The 21674-nt window shown below is 45.9% G+C and overlaps 1 protein-coding gene across 4 annotated transcripts in view; it reads right to left on the bottom strand.

Annotated features, from left to right (window-relative positions):
- The window catches only part of TP53INP2 (tumor protein p53 inducible nuclear protein 2), a 54797-nt gene that overhangs the window by 7781 nt on the left and 25342 nt on the right, over window positions 1-21674 (bottom strand). For all 4 annotated transcript variants that reach the window (XM_053393970.1, XM_053393968.1, XM_053393969.1 and 1 more), the window contains exon 2: window positions 4719-5080. In XM_053393970.1, the coding sequence (XP_053249945.1) occupies window positions 4719-4842 (124 nt within the window). In that variant the 5' untranslated portion in view covers window positions 4843-5080. The remainder of the gene's footprint in view (window positions 1-4718; window positions 5081-21674) is intronic.

Genomic DNA, 21674 nt, shown 5'->3' with positions numbered 1-21674 from the left:
GCATGCAGCTAATGAATACACCAGTTGTATTTCTCACTCAAATATGGCCAGCCTCTTTTGTTCCCTCTCTGTGTGCAACAAGTTGCACTGCATACAGTAAAGGTGAGGACAGGAAGGGAAGCTGAAATCAGTGTTGCGGCATCTGTTGCCCGGCAGTATTGCTAGATGTGGTTTTCCAAGGTAATTGTGTTTTTCTTGGTGTGGAGCAAATGTCTTGGGACAGCCTTGTTTTGTTATTAGTCTGGGCTGTGGAAGCTGAGAGAGGGAGTGGGATGAGCAAAAACAGAAGCTGAGTTTCTGATCACCGTAAAGCTTTGAGAAAGGAGCGAGGCCTTTTCAGATTATCAAGGATAGAATGTTAAATCCACTCAGAGAGTAATCCTAACTGAATACAGTCAGATTTATGCCCACATGTTCATTATTGCTGTGCAGTGAACTAGGAGAAAAGAAATGCTCTTCCTGCCCCTTAACTCAACATTCACACATTGGGGGATGACCATAGCTCAGTGGGAGAGCACCTGCCAGATTTAATGACTGGGATTTTTTGTCTCACTTTTGTTACACAAGAGTGCCCTTTCATTTGGCTGTAATGCAGCAACACTGGGGAAAACATCACAGAACAACTGGTAAATCAAAGCAATGTGCGGATAGTCAAGTCAATCCACCACTAATGCACTATTATTGTGTCAATGACATGTTAAAAGTACACCTGTAAAACAAAACAAAACACCTCAGTCTGCAGGGACCCTCAGGCAATCTCCGAACGCCAGGCAAAAAGCATTTTGAGGACATAACAAACAGGGCTTGCTTTCCAACTGATAGATAGCTTTATTCTTAGCTCCCTCTTAGGCTATCTAAAAATATCTGTAACACAAGCATGAGCCTGGTGGATGTTTTTCCCCCCACATGGCAATGGATTGTCAGCAGGAACAGAAAAGGGTGGATCTGTGCAACGATGCAGAGCATTGTTTACTTGGGTTCTCTCTGCTAAATTTGCAAGAAAAAGGGTCATAGATTGGTTGCCACTGGATGTTGAGTCATCTGACTTCCGCTCAGCAAAATGGCAAAGGCAAAAATCAGTGACTAAGATGGAGGAGCTTTCACTTGCCTGAGAAACTAGCAGCTAGGCAGCCATGAAGACCTTCAAAGCGAAGGATGCAGCCTTAAGCACACTTACTTGGGAGTAGGTTTTGAATAAACTTCTTTGGATTTGGTAAAGGAGACCTTGAATTAGCACTGATTCTTTAAAAGTGGTATGTCATGTGAGTTATCAACAATATCAAGCCAATCTTTTTTAAAATAAAAGAAATCACAAAGTTCTCCTAGAGAAGTACTGGAAACAATTGCTTTCAGAAAAAGCTGTTTTCTATGCAAAAACCAGCAGCTAAAGCTAAACATGATCACCTGCTAGCTGCTCCAGATCAATCCAGTTTTAAAGGAACAGCCACAGAGGTGGATTCAAAAACTGGTAACACAAAGCTGGAGCCCATGAAGAAGGCTAATAGGGCAGAAAGCAGGGAGAGAAATACTAGGGAGAGCCAGAGCCAATAACAGGCACCGCCAAATAATTCTACTTTCCCCCCTATCCTCATTCCTGCTGAATTCTACAAGGGCAACACTTGAGACTAAGGAGAAGGAGATACAGGCAGTGCTATCCCTTGGACTGGTTGTAAGCAAGAAGTTACGCAGGTGGGGCTGTCTGAGGGCAGACTGAGGTTGGTGCAGGGGCGGAGGAAGGGGGGCGGAGGGGGCGGGCCGCCCCGTGTTCCACTCGGGGGGGTGACAAGATGGCCCCTGTCTCCCCCCAGCTGTAGAGCAGCTGAGGGTGTGCCCAATCCGTATTGGTGCCGCTCGTGTGGTGTCCGTATGGGATGCCGCACATGTGCAGCAGCCCATATGGATACCATGCAAGCGGCAGCCCATACGGAGTGCGCATGTGCAGCATTCTGTACGGACTGTGCATGCATGGAATGCCGCACATGCGCACTCTGTACGGGCTGCCCCGCCCTGGGTGCCAGAGAGGGTTCCTCCGCCTCTGGGTTGGTGGGGCAGTGCTTCATTTGCCCAAATGGATCAACTTTCACTTAGTATGCTGTAGATGTGGAATCAGGTTTCATGTCTGGATGTTTGACACTTCTGTGTATTTTGTTTATATACAGTGGTACCTCCGGTTACGAACTTAACTCATTCCAGAGGTCCGTTCTTAACCCAAAACCGTTCTTAACACAAGGCGCGCTTTCGCTAATGGGGCCTCCCGCTGCTGCCGTGCCGCCGGCACGCGACTTCCGCTCGCAAAGTTTGCAACCAGAAGCATCTACTTCCAGGTTAGCAGAGCTCATTACCTGAAGCGTTCGTAAGGAGGACAGTAGCTAACCAGAGTTCCACTGTATTAAGGAATCAATAAAGAACTACAGCCAGGCTGCATTCCATCAAGGTAGATGATGCTTATAAATAGACCTCATCACTCAAAAACAAGGAAGGACGGAGAAAGAGAAATACTTTCAGCCGCTAGGAAACAAATGTCTCCAGCTATTCCATCACCAAATAACAAGTACTTGTGGCTTTTTTAGCGTAAAGCGGATGCTCAAAAATAAAAATGCTGACTGCAGTTTGACTTCAAGAAAGACGACGTGATGCTTTCAGATTTTATGAAATCAGCCTGGTGCATTCATTCATTGGTGCCAGCCCATTCACTGGAAGGACAGGGCATTTGATGTATGAAACTCTTGCAAGTGCTGCTATTGCCAGTACTGGGAATTAGAGTATGGATTAGGAACAATGGCACAACCGAATCCTGAACACAAGATCAGAGCAAAATTATAGCCAGCCTAAAGCCAAGGCTCCCTAATGGCAAGGATAGCCTCTATCACAATTGTTCTGTGATGAGCAAGGAGGTAGCTCACTCGCCAGCTGAGATCCACCCTGGAGCCTGGATCTGCCTGCAAAAGGCAGAGCTAATCTGCTGGCTGCACTTGGCTGCCAACCCTTAACTCATTCTTTCTCTCTGCTTCCATTTTAGGCATATAGAACGGGCTCAGCACTGAGAGAGAAATACATGCTAAGTTGGGAACAGGATAAGTCAGGAATAGCCAGCTAGGGAGTTTTGTGTTTGTTGCATAAGATGAGCCCAAGGGAAAAGCAACTGCCCAGATGCCTGCTTTCCTTCCCTTGTTTGCTGCTGTATCATGCAACCAATAAGGCCAGGATAGTTGGAGAAGAAGGACAGGCAGCTGGGCTGCTGCATCACCAGAGCAGGGAAAGACAGGCAACTGGCAAGTTAACTGACTCATAGAGCTACAAGAGTTCTAGCTTGGTTGAAAAGTGGCACTATACACCTGAGTGCCTTATTCAGAACCAGGTTTGTGAGGCATCTGCAGGTAGCTGTGACTTCGAGGCAGAACAGAAGCATCTTCCACCCTAGGTAGTGTAGCCAAAATGAGCATACATTCATCTTGCTAGGCCATAGCAAAGGTCCATGCAGTCCAGAATTCGGTCTCCAGCTGGAGTTAGCCCCATGACCTTCTCATCTTGTGTGTGTGTGTTTAGAAATTTTTCAGCTATCCCCTGATCCATGGAGGGCACAGTAACACCTTTCATTCCAAAACCTAAAGGACCAAAACTACTTAGAAAGTTCTGCCTTTTGTGGAACCTCTTAAACTGCCTTTTGCAACCTCTTAAACTGATCGGAATTTTGGGAAACACTACCAAGGCCAAGGGTAGCTCAGCTTGCAGCTGAGTTCTAGTTTTAGTGCTCAGCGTTGAAGGTTTGAAGAAGCAGAGACTATGTGGGTGTGAGACAATAAAGAAACAGGGGAAGGAAGAAGGCAGAGTACGAGTTAGGGGTGGCAGTCAGCTAAGCTTTACTCAGAGTAGACCCATTTAAAGTAATGAACATGACTAAACTTGGCCCATTAATTTCAGTGTGTCTACTCTGAGTAAAACATAGTTGAATACCACCCAGTATTATTTCGTGGGAGAGGATTGGAAAAATGCAAACACAAATGGTAAGCTGCAAAGAGGGAGGCTGAGACAGACTTTAAAACTTGTTTGGAGAGGACTCTAGCCACTAAGCAACCACACACCTAAATGGTACTGACCCCAGCCACAACCTCTTTCCATGGCTCCCTCATGGCGCCTGCCAATACGGGTCTGGAGGCTCCCCACACCTCCTGCTCAGGACTGGTGACCTCTTTCTACCCCTTCCTGGCCAGTGCTGCCCCACAGGCAAATCTTGTCCAGACTGAGCTTCAGATCCTCCACACACTGACACTACTCCTCCCACAGAAACAACTGCTTATCGTTGAAGAAAGCTGAGCTGCTAGCCCTCAGGAAGGAGCTCTATTATCTAGTAGCAACAAACCACAACTCCTCAATTCTCCAGTTTGAGAGTTATGGCTCTTAAGTCAGGGATAGGGAACCATTGGCCCTCTAGATCAGGGTCTCCAGTTGTTTTTGGACTACAATTCCCATCTTCCCTAGCTAGCAGGACAAAGTGGCAGGGATGATGGGAATTGTAGTCCCAAAACAGCTGGAGACCCAAGGTTGGGGAAACCCTGCTCTAGATGTTGCTGAACTCTAACTCTCATCAGCCCCAGCAAGCATGGTCAATGGCCAGGGATGACGGTAGTTGAAGTTCAGCAACATCTGGAGGGCCAGAGGTGCCCCACCCCAGCACCCATTCTAGCTTGACCCTGATCATTCCCTCTCATATTTCTCACCTGGAAGATCAATAATGAGCCACCCATCTTCTTCTTCTTCTTTAGAGACAAACGGCTTAGGTTCCTCAAGGTCCTCAGGTGCGCTGCTGTCACTGAAGAAGAGGCTGGTGAGGCGCTGGAACATGGCTGGAGAATTATTTCGGAGGTGGACTTGGGAACGAAAGGCGGGGATGAGTTTGTAGGCGCTGGCTTGAGTGTGTGGAAGCTGATGTGGAGGCAGGAGCACGAGTTGGGGAGTGTTGGGTGGACGGATTCCTTGCCAAGGGCGGGAGCTGCTTGTTTTCCTAAGCGGAGTCTTATCTGAGTTGAGTTACGTAGATAGTGCAATCATAAGGTTCTTCACTTGGCTTCAGTGCAAAGGCCTGCCAAAGAAAGGGAAAATTCATTCAGGCCAAACACTGATGGAATCACGAGGAACTCAGATGGCCTGGAGGAAGGGTGAGAAGGGAACCCTTGCATGAACCGTCATCCCAATTCATCACGGCCATTTCCCTTTATTCTGCCTCCTACACATAGTGCCTTCTCAACTGCATTCCCACCGGGCTGCCTGATGCGCCTTCCTCACTTTTACTATAGAAATAAACACCTCGCAAGACAGCTGAGTTGAGTTCTCTCACCCTACGGGGTGCCCCAGGCAAGGAGTAGCCTGTTCTCTTTTATTACGGTTAACCTACTTCCCCTCACATGCGGGCAAAGAAAACAAGCGTGGCTTCTCTTATGCCAATCTGGTGCCCTGCAGATGTTTTGGATGTCGTCCCATCAGCCCGAGCTAGCTGGGGGGACACCAGGTGGGCGAAGGAGGCCCTAAGCCAGGGGAAGTGGCCCATGGGGAAAATTTAACCAGCCCATGGACCCCCGCCACCCGCTCGGGGACCCCCACCACCCGCTGTCGGCTCCTGTGCGCTGCGCTAAACCAGCGCAGAGCAGAGTGGGGACTGTCTTCCGCAACACTGGCCAGCTTCCCATTGGCTGCAGGAAGCTCTGCACGACCCCTTCGCGCTGGAAGGAGCGCCGGAAATGGCGTTTGCGCATGCATGTGCGCGTACTCCGGCCCACCATGGCGTTTGTAGGACCGTGAACCAGCCCAAGCCACAAAAACTTTGCTGACCCCTGCCCTAAGCCTTGTGCTAAGCACCAGTCAGGAATAGTGTAAGCAAAAGTAGATCATCATTGTGTGAGTTTCTGTGTGTGCCTGTCACAGCTCAGACAACTGCCCCTTTCCATATCCTCCCTGACCACAGCAGTGGGAGATAGGTGGCATGGTTCATTTATATTCAGATATATCCCTGCCTGAGATCTTTGTTCCTCCAGCTCTTCCATCCCTCACCATCTTAGGAGGTTTCTTGCTCCCTCCAAAGACTTTGCACTTTCTCCCTTGCTGCCCCCATGACATAGCATCCCTGAACACCTCTGTGATGCTCTTTCCCTTTCTTTAAATCCTTCCCCAAAGCCCACCATTCCTCTAAAGCATTTGGCACAATACTGCCATTCCCTTGCTCCACTGTAATTCAGCTTGTAACACAGTCATGAAGATTTGTGCTCTTGATGCCATGGGAGTAGCTGTACGAGAGCCATACGAGCTATAGGAGAGCCAGTGTGGTATAGCCATTAAGAGTGCCGAATTAGGCCCTGGGAGACTATGGTTCAGATCCCCACTCAGCCATGAAGCTCAGTGGGTGGCTTTGGGCCAGTCAGCTCCCCTCAGCCTAGCTTTGGTTTGTTCTGTGATGCGTCTTCAAATCCACCACATTATTGCTATAGGGGCTATAGGACAACTAAAGCAGGACAACCCGTACCCCACCCCAAGAACAAATGCTCTGGTTTTCATGGCTTGCTTTTGCTGCAGTATAGTCCATCTGGACAGCATAACTGGTAGCATTAAGGAGAATCAGAAGGACTGTTAATAAAGCAGAATAAATTCACCGCCCAGTACGCTATTATTGTGTCAAGCACATGTTGCGGAATACTCTCCAATATTCTTAAACCCTGTGCTATGCTGGCTCTGAACTTGTCAAAACTCAGTGAATGAGGTAAATAGCTTGCTTTCTTGGACTCAGCTATACAGCTGCAAATAAAACGTTTTAAATGTGCTGTAAAGCGCAACATACAAATGTGACACTAGATGGCAACAGTGAGCGTTGCCAAATTCAATGTATTTTTTGAAACTTTTTTTTTTAAAAAAGCATTTTCACAGCGTTTTTTATATGTGTGTAGATTCCACCCTTTTGTCTTTTTAAGTATTTGAAAACTGGCAGCACGTTCATCCAGAACCAGAGGAGAGACATCAAGATCCAGTTTTTCTTTTGGGATCTTAGACTGTGATGGATCGGATCTCCAATAATCCTTTAGAAGAGGGAACATTTGGATTTGTTTGTCAGAGAAATTCCTTCCTATCACTTTGCCTTTATCTGCTCAGCTTCCATCTGTTCCTACAGCAAAGGGCTTCCATTAATCAGCGCAGCCTATTTAATCAGCACAATGCATCACTAATAACTGCACCCACTTATTACAAAGCGCTGTCTGGTCAGACCCGTGGGCAGCGCTATAGCAAATCAATCTGACATGTAACCACCCCATGAGGGATCTGCTGGAAGTCTCAAGACCATAGAAAATAGCACTTTCATGGAAGAACAAAGTGTTCCTGTGTTGTTGCCACAACAATCCTGTGACGTAGGTTAGACTAGAAGAGAGCGAGTAGCCAAGCAGTGATTTGAATTCAGAACTCTACTATATTACATTATCTTTCCCCAACTCTGTTGCCCATGGAGGCTAGCCTTAAGGCCTTATGTGCCCAGGAAAGCTTTCAATTAGGGACTTCAGGGATGAACCTACTTACTCCATTATGCTATACGGTTCCTTTCCCTGCATATCAAAGAACACAAATGCTTTGTTGGATCAGGCCAAAGACCCATCTAGCTCAGTGTCCTGTTCTCACAGCAGCCAACCAGATACATATTGGAAGCCCACAAACAGCACCTGAACACATCAGCACTGTCCACACTCATGTTCCCCAGCAAATGAAGTTCAGGGGCACTAGTTTTACCCTTGCCCTTACCCCACTCTTTTCCCAGGAAAAAAACCCCACTCTTTAGTGCTAAATCAGAGCAAACGTCAATCCAGGGAAAACATAGCTGGTGGAATGTGATTTCCCGGCCAGAAGTGTCAATACATCCTGACAGCTTTCCAAATAGGTTAATACTTGCCCCACATCTTATTGAATTGATGCCTTTTTCTCCTGCTTTTCCTCCATCCCCTCTGCCTAACTATAGAAGTTCTTCTCTCGCAACATCCCACTGATTCTGTCCAATTGGATTTGCAAAGGACTATGATTTGGCTCAAAGGCAGATGGTTGCTCCTTCCTCCTTCATAATGACCCCTTTCCTATCCAGAGCCTTTAGTTCAATGCCTTTTGGGGCCTACACATGACAGTGATGGCTTGCTGCAATTACCTAGGCAGGGAGCTGCAGTGGAAGCCATTATGATGGCAGCAAACACATATACAACTTGGCACCAATGGATGGATCCTGTAGGCATGGCAGGCAGCACAGGAGAAGCCTGGTAGGGTAGTTTATCTCAGAGGTCTGTGAGACAAGTAAGTTGGCATTCATACACAGCATATAGCTGGGGCCGTATTTGTTTCCTTAGAAACGTGTCTGACTTATTTCAATGGAATTTGCTTGAGCTCATTGCCTTTTGCAGTGGTGAGCTTCTGTTACATTGGGACCTGCTGGTCAATCGCTAATCATTTGCACTAGATGGGCAAGGAATTGTGGTTATGAATTGTTTGACAACAACAGCAACAGAATCATCCCTCTCCACCTGAAATTATACTACTTGAAATGAAGAAAGATTGGGGGTAAACTGGAATGGGTGTTTGGGTGGAAGGACTGTGAGCTCTGTTCGGTTCCAGTACTCAAAACAAAGTCCTGGACTCAGAATTATTTAATTCTAAATATATGTCTTTTGCACCAGGCTCTGCTCAGTGAATCTTGGGGGTCTAATTAGAAACAAAGTAGATCCCACTGGAAGTGGCTCATGGGGTAGAGCAGAGCTGCTGCTCCAGCTTCCCAGCAGGTGGGTCACTTCATCTTTCAGGATGAGGAGGGGAAGGCAGTGAGGAGGTCAGCACAGTGTAAATGCACTGGCGGAGCCAATCTAGTGGCACTGCTGGTGTGTTTGCACCATGCTGACATCCTCACCACCTCGTTCTCTCTCCCTTTTCCTTCTGGTAAGCAACAGTGTCTTATCTGTCACTAAGCTAAGATAGCAGCCCTGGTGAGGTGGAGCAGGGACAGGCAGGATGAAGCACACCACTTATTTCACAGCAGGGCTGCTGCTGTTAATATCTGCCAGTCTCTTGCATGCCAAATAAATAAGATCTCCCCCCCCCCCAACAGAACCCACCAAATAAACCAAGCAGAGGAAGGGATAGGTTACATTTGCACAAATGGCTAAGGATTAAATTGTGGTGTTTAAAATTTTTGAAGCCACTTTATTATGCCCAACCAAAACGCTGCAAAATGACAAGCAAGCTTTTGAGTCCACCAGAACGTTCCATCAACAACATTTAATAAAGTAGATATCACACCTGAGAGTCTTTGCCAACTGGTTCTTACTGATATAAGAGCCAGTGTGGTCCAGTGGTTAGAGTGCTGGATTAGGCTTGGGGAAACCAGAGTTAAGATCCCCACTCAGCCATGAAGCTCACTGGGTGACCTTGAGCTAGTCACTGCCTCTCCGCCTAACCCACCTCACAGGATTGTTGTAAGAATTAAATTAGGAGGGGCAGAGGCATGTATGGCACCTTGAGCTCCTTGGAGAAAAAGATAGGATATAAATGCAATGAATGAATGAATGAATCTGATCTTTTTATAATTCTCATTGTAGTACCACGTTTTCTGTCTGTATTCCACCTTGCAACAGAATTACTGACAGAACTATGTGAAAACCAGCAAGGGGACTTAAAAAAAAAATTAAATGGTGGTGCTGGCAAGTTGCTGTTAGCACAAATGCTGGGATCTAATGTGAGCCCTGCAATGCTCTGGGCTCCTTTCAAAGCCCACTCGGCTCCAGCCTTGAGCAGAGTCCTTCACAAACAAGCTCAGCTGTGCTCTTAGGGGGGACAATGATGGATTTTCTGCCTTTCAACCAATCAGCAAATCCATCCTGAAATTCAGTCACATTAGTGACATTGAAAAGAGGATTGTGTGGGGCCGGGGGAGGGAGTGGGAGGGAGTGTATGTTCATGTTGCAAAGAACCGAGACAGCTGAGAACAGGAAATGTGAGCAATGCAGATGGAAAATACATAGGAGGTGGGGGTCGGGGAGACAGCAGTTCATCCAGAGAGCACAGGGAATATTTGAGGGGCTTCCGGCTGGCAGGTCTGCCCACGATAAGACATTGCCTGTATCTTGCCATTCCCTGTATCACAGAAGCAAGAAGGGAAAGGATCTTTAAGGGGGGCGGGATGTTCATCTGGGGGAAATGTAATCTCTGCAAAGTAATGAGAGGCTGCCTGATTATGAGAGATGGAAGAATTGGCTTTCCCTCCAATAACTTTTGGACCACAACACCATCATGCCAGACCATTGGCCATGCTTCCTGGGACTGATGGGGGGGGGTGTAATCCAAAGCTTCCAGAGGAAGGATGCCAAATTGGTGGAGGTTTGCTTTATATCATGAAGCCACTAGCTATCAGAGATGTTGCTGGATCAAAACTGATCCATCCAGTTTGGTGTGCATGTGGCCTAAGGTTCTCTACCTTTGATATATAGGATTCCAGTTTTACAAATTATATGGGTTATATCCTAACTTTTTTGGGGGGGCGAATATTTCACTCACTTGCAAAGATCCTGATGCTCAGTACGTATTCTTTTTCCTGCCTATGCATTGTTTGTTGCACACCTCAACTTTTCCTCATCCCTGGATTGGCCTGTCGTAGTCTTAATTATCAAATAATGCACTGTGTGCACAAAATGATTTTGCATGGTATCACAAACCTCCCTAATCAGGTTTGGAAAAAGAAAAGACCATCGAAATCAAGACATGCCCCCATGCCTTTTGCAATGGATGTGTTGCCTGTCCATTGTGCGCTCTGGGTAAAATGGGTAAACAAGATTCCATCCCTGAATAATCCTCTGTTGGAATATTCTGACACTTCCTTTGTTGAAACCAAAGAACCTAGCATCTACTTATTCAAATACTTTTTCAAGAGCTTCTCAGGGGGCAAAAAGAGTTGCATCGGTTGAAACTGGAGAGGCCACAGTCATCTCTCCTCCTAACTCATCACGAATCTCAGCATCATCTTTCAGCTCTTTCTTCACCTCCCACAGTGCAATCCACAATTCAGAAAGGCTACAGTATGGACCAAACACATCTCTACATCATGCAGTCTTCCTAGTGGAAAATCAAGTTGTGTGGCCCACACTGCCTTATCCTCTATCTGTTCAAAGTTAGTGTGGGAGAAACCCAAGTGCCATAAATTTGCTTTACGTTTGATTTAAATATACAGTGTGCATCTGACCATACTATCTGTGTTTGGCAACCTTTCATTATATACATTTTTACACAACCACAATATTTGAATTATCAAAGAGTTTATATAAATCAATTCCTACTATTGAGCTAAAAAAATATGGTCTGCCGTTCTTGGCAGATAACGAAATGAACAAAATCTCTCTGTGTTTCTGACCACGCAGGCCATTGCTTTGTTTTATACCAGAGTGTAAAACTGCAGGACCTCTTGAATTTCATGGGTGAGATCAAATTAGTTTGGATGTATGTTATTTGATCTAGTTATCCGATTAACTCATTTATACAGTGGGGGAGACACCAACCCTGCAAGGCATAACACCGGAGGGGTAACTTCAGTTATAGAACTAGGCACCTGGCAGGGGGTGTAATGAAGTAAGAAACAATTAGCTTCGTTGAACTGCTCGATAAACAGAATACAGAGGCCCAGATTTCACTGACTCAGAACCACCAGAATAGCCACATGCTGTGGGCATGATTCAGAGAGAGCGAGAGAGAGAGCCCGCATGTCCTGCCTTACAGAGGGGAGTCCTCTATTTGAAGGTGCCCTCCAAGTTTAGTCCAAGTGTGGTTTAAAGAAACAGAACTGTAAAGAGGGAGAGTAGGGGCCCTGAAGCTGCCCATCAACAGCTCTTGAGCTCCTGGTACAAAGATCACCTGTTCACAAAGCCTTCTCCATTATGGTTAAGGGTGGAAGAATCTGACCATTGCCATCCTCTCAGTTCCTCAGGGTTCCAATCTTAAACTTGGTTCTCCATGTTTCTGCAGCAATTTGAAATTTTTATATGTTTTCTTAAAAATCCTCGTGAAAATTCTTAGTTATTTTAGTGCAAATTTCTCTAGATGAAAACATTTTTGTATACCGTTTTGACTAATGTATACATTTTTTTGCAAGCAATTTCTCCTAACAAAATGCATTGTTATGTTCACACATATATATTCATTTTTATGCACACTTTTACCTAATATAGGCATTTTTTTGTAAACACTGGTCACGTAGAGAACTGTATCACAAAATTCAGATAAATGCAATTTTTAAAGGATGGCTATGTTTCAGTTCTCAGACCATCAAAACTGAATCAAAAATTCAATTTGATAAATTTGGCTTTAAATGTGAACTGAATCAAATTTCTCCCCCATCCCCAACTATGGGAAGATGCACTGAATTTCTATTTAAATTATAGACATTATTTCTAAATTTGCATCTATATTTATTCATTAGGAATTTTTTGCCCAATGTGGGGCTCAAACCCATAAACCCTGAGTTTAATAGTTTCACACTCTACCTAATGAGCTATCCCTGCTAAAGACGTGTGCCCAATGTTTGGTGTAAGTCCATGAAAGGTGCACTACTAATAAATTATTTTCCTGTTTCTTCCCTTTGTGGCTAATTCCCTTCGCAGAAAAGGCACTAAAAGCCATCAATAATCCAAGCTGACTTTCAGCGTAGTAAATATGATGGCAGATCCTATAGCAGAAGTTCACAGGATTACATCATGAAATGTCCAGCAACATAGCCCTGAAATTTCACCAGCTCTTTTTTCACAACATCCTCCTAAATGACTGAACTGTGAACAGAATCTGCACCACTCTGACCCATCTTTAAAGCCCTTCTATAAACACAAAGAAGGCTAGTAGTTCTATTGATTTTATTAACCAAAGCTTTTGAGGCAAGAGTACTGTTTGGCATTTATAGGCACTGTTTCTAAGTGACTTATCCCTCCTAGCCATCTTTAGAGCAGCCCTGCTCCCTAATGTATAATAACCTCCCCATGTATTGAAACCACCAAGTAAGGCTTTCCTTTGAGTGCCCTTGCTACCTCCAGAAAGGTGGGTGGTCAGTGGAGCAAGGGTCTTCTCAGTGGTGGCACCCTGTCCTATCTTGTAAGCATTGGGGTTGGAGAGGGAGACTGGAATGGAAAGACTCTCCTCCCTGGTTGTGGGCGGGAGCCCGAGCTCCGCCCCTGGCCGGGGGTCTTAGCCCCTGCCCCTCCTCACCTGGCTGGCGCCCACGCCCACCGGAGGCAGCCAACCAGGTGTCTCCGGGGGCGTGTTTAGCAGCTTAATGCTGCGGCTCCAGCTCCGCCTCCTCCTCAGTCGTCGTCGTCCCGCAGCGAGTCACCCACCCTCCACTCCCATTTAGCTCAGGGTCTAGGTTTTTTGGCCTTGCTATGGACCTTAGGTTGGTCGCCCCGGTTGTCTGGGGGGCCTGGTAGGAATGTTTCCATTTGGCATTAGGCTTTTTGGTTTTTTCGCCTACCTCGTAGCAATCGTCACAACTTTTGTGGTATTGGTGGGTAGGTTAGGCATTGGATTCATGTGTGTCAAGGGCTAGGTGTGGCCATCGCCTATGCTATCTACCGTGGTGGGTTATTCCGTTAAAGGAATCTGGCGGTCGTGTATTCCGTCCGATGCCTGCTTGGCGGGAGGCCATGGCACGACCCTCGGTGACATCAGGGGTGAGCCTATAGTTGGATTAGCATCAACAGGCTCCACCTACTGTTGAATAAACCCACCTCCTATAGTCATCCAATGCCTAAGCCAATACCTTTTCACTGCTGTAATCAATAAAGTTGTGGCCTTTTCTTGCCCATTAACCTTATATCACGAGTCCTTGTGTGTTTATTTCACATAGCGGGGGTCGGGCCCTCGATCCACAACAGAATATCCCAGTGGGGCAAGGGATGAGGAGAGGCAGACATCACTGACTGGCTTGAACACGGAACAGAAGCTCCTCACACTACAACATATTCTTGCAGATCTCACTTGAAAATAATTAAGTGTGCACAGAATTGCTGCTATAACCATTGCATTATGCCAGATCTCCCTTGAATATCTCAGTAATACCCTTTAAACAGTGGGAGTTGGCAAGCCTTACTTGCTTTGGGAACTGACAGAAAAGTAGGAAATGTGAACGGGGGAGAAAAAAATTGCAGTGGGACTTGAGGAGGTACTCACTACTGAGTAAAGCAAGCATGCTGGGATGCTGTATCCTGTGTGTCTTTATGTGACCCAGTTCTGCAGCAGTTTGGGCCAGCATAATGTGGGAAATAGGGGTTAACTGAATGACCTCCCTGCCCCCGCTTCTCCTCCCACCCTTCGTATAAATAAGAAAGTGACATGATGCAGCTCAGACTGTATGCCAGTAAGCCTAGCAGGGGCCATCTGCTCACAGTGAGAGGGGATTACACTTTCAGGCGACAAAGGCCTTTCCAACCCCCTCCTCCAGCACAAAGGAAGAGATGGCTGGTGCCACCAAGCTCTGCTGGGGGAATCAACCTTCTGTGTGCAACTGCCCCTCCCCATTCACCGACAAAGACTCCTGGTAATCTCAGCTTCTTGCCACAGGGTGGTCATTCCCAAACAATGCATGGGAGAAACTGCTAACGCACAGTGAGGTACTCTGTTCTTCTGTTGAACAGCTATCAGGGGGCTTTTTATCCCAGTGTTTAACTGGAAGATTTCCACACAGCCTCTGCTGGGGGAAGAACATTCAGGGACATCTCTTGCAATAAGTGTGATTGGGTTATTCAGAGTTAGTCGTCATGGGTCAATAGCCAAGGATGATGGGAACCTAGAACACCTGGAGGCCCAAAACTCCCTCATCCCTAAAGGGTGGGTAATTTTTATTCTTATGTATTCTAAAAGCAAACCTTTTTAGATCCAAAACAGAAGTGTGTCTCCAGTTACTGGTTACAGTAATTTGGGAAATGCTGCAATATGCAAAGGGCAGTGAGAATGCAATATCAGCTGGTGTTTCCTAGAAAAAAATTATTATTATTATTATTAATAATAATACCCCACCCATCTGGCTGGGTTTCCTCAGCCACTATGGGCTGCTCTCAACAGAATATTAAAAGCACAATAAAATGTCAAACATTAAAAACTTCCCTAAACAGGGCTGCCTTCAGATGTCTTCTAAACGTCAGCTAGTTGTTTATTTCTTTGATATCTGATGGGAGGGCAATCCACAGGGTGGGCACCACTACCGAGAAGGCCCTCTGCCTGGTTCCCTGTAACCTCGCTTCTCGCACTGAGAGAACTGCCAGAAGGCCCTGGGAGCTGGACTTCAGTGTCCAGGCTGAACGATGGAGGTGGAGACGCTCTTCAGGTATACTGGGCCGAGGCTGTTTAGGGCTTTAAAGGTCAGCACCAACACTTTGAATTTTGCTCAGAAATGTACTGGGAAGGAAGCTTGAGATGCTATTGGCATAGATGGAATCTAGCTTAGCCCTAGTTAACAATAATTTCCTTACTCTGTCTTACAATGCACAGGGATTGCATTTTTGCACATCCTTTGCCCTGGATGGTAACTGTTCATGTTTTTGCAAAGGGAAAATAAACACACACCATTAACATCATCTTTCTTCTTGTTACCAAGACTGTGTGTACTTTACAATAATACAGCACTTTTGGGGAGGAGGGAACTGCCTAAGGAACCTAAATTCTGCACCCCGAAAGGCTGAACTGCATAAAAATTATACATTTCAGAATTTCTATGTGTGTACAGGTTTAGGTTGCCTGAGCAGATAAAGTTTCAAAAAAAAGTTATGACGAAGTACACACTGCCCTGTGACTGAGAAGAAAAGAGGATAATGTTAATTGTTCATCCTGTTCACAAAGAAAAACAAACACATAAATAATGAATCATTAATATACTATATATAATATAGCAATTATTATAATGTATGAAATTATTATACTGTATATAATATAATATGCAACATAAAGATGTATACTAGGTAAATGATACAAAGCAAGGTAATTTGTGTAATTCTTGCCAAAATAAGTTTTATTTTCAAATTTTGCTATATTGCATAATTTAGGAAATGGGTGAAGAGCTATGCTGAACAGAAAGCCTGGCCTCCATCCTTTGGAAATCTTGTTCAGCAAAACTCCTGACTGTCAATAAACACCTCCTACATATGTTCAAACATACATTCACAGCCATGAGGGCTAGGAACTTGAAGAAGGTGAAGAAGATGAAAACCAAAACAAAAAATCTGAGATTCTCTGGATCCTGAATCCAGCATAGTGCTAAGGCAAGGATTTTTGTTTGCACAACATAATGCTCTCCCCATCTCCTGCCTTTCAGTGCTCCCTAAATGTGTTCTGGGAGTTTCCCTAACCATCTGGAGCAGATTTGGGGAGGGGGAAATGGGTGCACACAAACTGGGTGGGGAGTACAAGCCAAAATCCTTGTGTTGACAGGACAAGGTATTTGAATTCTGAGTCCAGTCGGGTACTGTGTGCTTTTTCCTTCTCTACCCCAATGGAGTTGCAACGTACCATATTTTTCGCACTATAGGACGCACTTTTCCCCCTCCAAAAATGAAGGGGAAATGTGTGTGCGTCCTATGGTGCGAATGCATGCTTTCGCTGAAGCCTGGAGAGCGAGAGGGGTCGGTGCGCACCGACCCCTCTAGCTCTCCAGGCTTCAGGAGAGCCCCACCGCCAGCCCCACAAGCTCGGGGGACAGCGGGGAGGCGGAACGCCGCCATCCCGCTGTCCCCCGACTTGGCTAGAAGGCTGGCGGGGGGGGGAAGAAGCCGGCTCCTCCCCGTCGCCAGCCCCGCAAACTCGGGGGACAGCGGGAGAGGCGCAGCGCGCCCTTCCCGCTGTCTCCCGACTTGGCTAGAAGGCTGGCGGGGGGGGGGGAGAAGCCTGCTCCTCCCCGGCGCCAGCCCCGCAAACTCGGGAGATAGCGGGAGAGGCGCAGCGCGCCCTTCCTGCTGTCCCCCGACTTGGCTAGAAGGCTGGCGACGGGGAGAAGCCTGCTCCTCCCCGTCGCCAGCCCCGCAAACTCGGGGGACAGCGGGAGAGGCGCAGCGCGCCATCCCGCTGTCTCCCGACATGGTTTGGAGGCTGGCGGAGCCCCGCAAGCTCCCAGAGCGATGCCAAAGCTGCGCGCAGCTTCGGCATGGCTCTGGGTCCCGTTCTGGGGGAGGGGGAAGCTCGGGCTTCCCCCGCCCCAGCCCCGCGCCTGGCGGGGGGGGGAATAAATTTTCCCCCTTTATTTCCCCCCCCCCCAATCTAGGTGCGTCCTATGGACCGGTGCGTCCTATCGTGCGAAAAATACGGTAATTACTTGCTGTCAGTGCCAATGGGATGCTCTTCAAGGCCTCCTCTGTCTCTTGGAAGGTTGTGGCATTGACTTATGGTTTATCCATTTGCCATATTTATAGTGTGTGTGTGTGTGTGTACACATATATACACACACATATGTGTGTGTGTGTGTGTGTGTGTGTGTGTGTGTGTGTGTAGCATAACTGCAAAAATAGGATGAAACTGCATGCCCAAATGAATATCAGTGCTTTGACCATTATGTTTGAAAGTCAAATGTTAAATTTGAAAGTCAAATGTTAAGCTTTATGAGATATTGGTTTAGTCCCAAAGGAGAGCAGATCACACTCAAGTGTGATTTTGATCCTCCAGGGCCAGGATTAAAATATGGCACCAGTCTATTAAAAAATTTCTGGGGGTTTGGTGAGGAGGTAGTGGATGTGGCAGCAGGGATCCCACAGATATCCGTGTGGCCACTGTGGGAACAGGATGCTGGACTAGATGGGCCACTGGCCTGATCCAGCAAGCTCTTCTTAGCTTCTTATGTATTTGTCCTTCCTGGAAACTGGATATTTTTTTCAGTTATCTTCTGCATATAGTGAGACTGCTTTCATGATGTCAGGTGGCTGCACATTATTTTGATAAATCCAAGTGAACTCCGGAGAGGTTTTTGTTTGGCAAAAGGAAACTAAAACCAGAAAGAAAATGAGCTATTCTCCTTCCTCTCAACCTGGCATATATTGTTATCCTTCTTTTGTGAATCACTGGCTCTCCATAATAACCCTGTTAGGTAAGACCAGGAGGGAGGGAGAGAGAAAGCACAATTGAAACCAAGACCAATGAAGCACAAGAACATTACAAAATAGGCAGGAAGGAGTGGGTTGCTCTTGTTTTTGTAATTAACAGGGACAGGACTTCCAGAACTGTTACGAGCTTTGCAAATACCTATTTAGAATCAAGACGTTGCTCCCCCAAAATAAACCCTTTCCAAATTCTTTGGAGCCAAATGCCAAGACTCGCCAAGGAAAACATTCCAAAATAGATCTAAGAATGCCTCCACTGTCACCACGACACTGTAGAATGGCAATATGTGCTTATGATGCTTGAGAATTGCTATCTTCATCACCTCCTACTCAAGAGGGGATGGCAATGGTGGTTGGGAGGGTGGAAGCTTCATCTGTCACACTGGTGTTTATACTGCAGATTTAATGTGTCACAGTTTAGTATTAGATTGCACAATCTTCACCCCAAACTTCAGAATGCATAAAGGCACAAAAACTCCCATTTCTTAATGCAGTGGGCTTACCCCATAACCTTCAAGGACAGTGGCTGTGTACTCATACAGATGGAAGCTGGATTAGAGGGAAATTCACCAAACCTCAATGTTTCATAGAATTATAGACTCATAAAACTGTAGAGTTGGAAGGGACCACAATGCAGGAATCTCAACTGGGTCATACATGAGAGATGGCTATCTAACCCCTGCATAAAAACCTTCAAGGAAGGAGAGTCCACCACCTCTCATGAAAGTCTCTGTCAAATAGCACCTACTGCCAGAAAGTTCTTACTGTTTATTTGGAATCTCCTTTCTTGTAACTTGAATCATTGATTCAGGTCCTACCCTCCAGAGCAGGAGAAAATAAGCTAGCTCCATTCTCCATGTGACAGCCCTTTAGATATCTGAAGATGGCTATCATATCTCCTCTCAGTCTCCTCTTTTCCAGGCTAAACATACCCAGCTCCCTCAACCATTGCTCATAAGGATGGGTTTCCAGATCCTTGATCATCTTGTTTGCCCTCCTCTTCACACCTTCCATATTGTCAATATCCTTCTTAAATTGTAGTGCACAGAAGTGGACACAGTACTCCAGGTGTGCTCTGACCAAGACAGAACTAGAGCAGAACTATTACTTCCCTTGATTGGGGCACTTGTTGTTGTTTAGTCGTTTAGTCATGTCCGACTCTTTGTGACTCTATGGTCCAGGGCACCAGGGTACAAGGCTTCTGTTAATGCCACACTGTTGACTTATGTTAAGCTTATAGTCTATAAGACCTCCAGATCCTTTTCACACGTACAACTGGCAATCCGGATGTTCCCCATCTTATATTTATACAGCTGGTTCTTCATGCCTAAGTGCAGGACCTTACATTTGCCCCTATTGAAATTCATTTTGCTGGTTTATAGCCAGTTCTCCAGTACGTTAAGGTCATATTGAATCCCAATTCTGTCTTCAGTGGCATGGGTACACCTCCCAGTTTCATGTCACCTGCAAATTTGATTAGCATCCCCTCAGTACTTTCATCCACGTCATCAATAACAATGTTTAACAACCCTGGACCCAGGACAGAACTCTGCAGCAGTATGCTGCACCCCACTTTTCTCCAGGATGACAAGGAACCGTTAGTGAGTACTCTGTGGGTTTAGTCAGCCAACCAGCTACAAATCCACCTGACAGTCACCTCATCCAGTCTACATTTTACCAGCTTCTCCAGAAGAGTATCATGAGGGACTTTGTCAAAAGCCTTACTGAAATCAAGATACACTACGTCCACAGCATTCCCCTAATCCATCAAGTCTGTAACTCTATCAAAAAACAAAGAAAACAATGAGATTTGTCTGGTATGACTTGTTTTTGAGGAACCCATGCTGGGTCTTAGTAATCACAGCATCCTTTTCTAAGTGCTCATAGCCCTTTCCTGGTATTGAGGACCCACAAACCAGGTTTAATAAGAAATGACAGGACAGATACAGCTAACCCTAACTGTATACCATTTCCCAAACCTGCAGCAGCAGCACACTGGATGCAGAGTAAATGGGAGTGTGTACACAGCTGCATCATAGCTTCCTTTCACACAGCTGTAAAATGAATGGTCATAGATGAATATGGTGTCTGCAATTTTGCAGTTTGCTTATGCATTTAATCTGCAGTGTAGCTGATATGCAGGAGTCTGTCACTTGTAGTCCTATGGATACAAATGAACATCTAAATCTTTTCCCTAGAGCCGTGGAACTACAGGGGGTAAAACTCGGAGCAGTGACTACACTACAGTTTCATTGCAACAGCCATCAACTTTAACACACAAATCAATAAAGGACCAGGCACTTCAGCTCCAACACTGGTGCCTCTGGCCTTTTTGTCACCCACAAATCAGGTTTAATTATCACTTGTGAAAAATAGACACCAGACCAGCTGAACATCAAAAGGGAATGTGATAAACTTCCTTACCATATATACTGTCAGTGTCAGCATCGCTCCTCTTGCAAGTTATCCAAAGCTGGACTAGTATAAGGCCCCCAAAAGAACAGATGTTAAAAGCAGCAAGCTAACCAAATTATTGGGCATGACTGCATGTGTGCTGCATTAATTACACTGGAGGGGGCTCTAACTGTTTAAAAAATCTCCATAGCAAAGCAAGGCCTTTCATGTACTAATATGGAGGAATGAACAATGGTTTCAAATGCTGGCTAGGTGGTGTGGTGATTAGAGCATTGAACTAGGACCTAGAAAACCAGGGTTCAAATCCTGATTTAGCCATGAAGCTCACTTGATGGCCATGGGCCAGTCACTGTCTCTCAGCTTAACCCTACCTCACATGGTTGCCGCGAGGATAAAGTGGAGATGTGAAAAAACACCTTGAGCTCTGTGGAGGAAAGGTGGGACATAAATGTAATAATAAATACATCAACACATTTTCTGTTGGACTCACACCCTGAATTCTCCACAAGCAGCCCATCATTCTTTTGCACATTTGGCTATTCTGCTTTAATAGTGCGTAAAGAATTTTGCTTTTCTGGGAAGATATGGACACAGGAAGCTGCCTTATATTAAGTCAGACAACTAGTCCACCTAGTTCAGCATTGTCTACACGGACTGGCAGCAGCTCTCCAGGGTTTCAGGCAAGGGATCTCTTTCAGAGGCTGAGGATTTAGCCACAGCCCTTCTGCAAGCCAGGCCAATGTTCCACCACTGAGCTACTGCCCCTCCTCTTCTCAGCTACGCCCACAATTAAATTATGTGTGTTAAAATATAACATGCTGAATGAGCCCAAAATCCAAACTACCACTCAAAGCTATAAAAAAAGATGATGAGTAAAGTGGACCAAAGGAGAGGCACACCGAGCCCTAGTCATCCTTCCCTTAGGTGCTTTATTTGCTGTGACACCGTGAAAAAGGGACACGACAGGGGTGCCCAATTTCCCCACTACTTTTTATAACTGTTCTGGAGGTTTTACTAAATATGATCAGAGGTGACCAGCTGGTTAAAGGGATTCAGGTCGGAGCTAAACAATACAAGTTGAAAGCGTTCGCAGATGATCTAGTCTTAACTTTGCAAGAGCCAGACACTAGTACAAAAAAAGTT

The sequence above is a fragment of the Podarcis raffonei genome, chromosome 6 (genome assembly GCF_027172205.1).
Source record: "Podarcis raffonei isolate rPodRaf1 chromosome 6, rPodRaf1.pri, whole genome shotgun sequence".
NCBI classification, from domain to species: Eukaryota; Metazoa; Chordata; class Lepidosauria; order Squamata; family Lacertidae; genus Podarcis; species Podarcis raffonei.
Note: the sequence above shows the minus strand (reverse complement) of the source record. Positions and strands in the feature narration are given on the sequence as shown.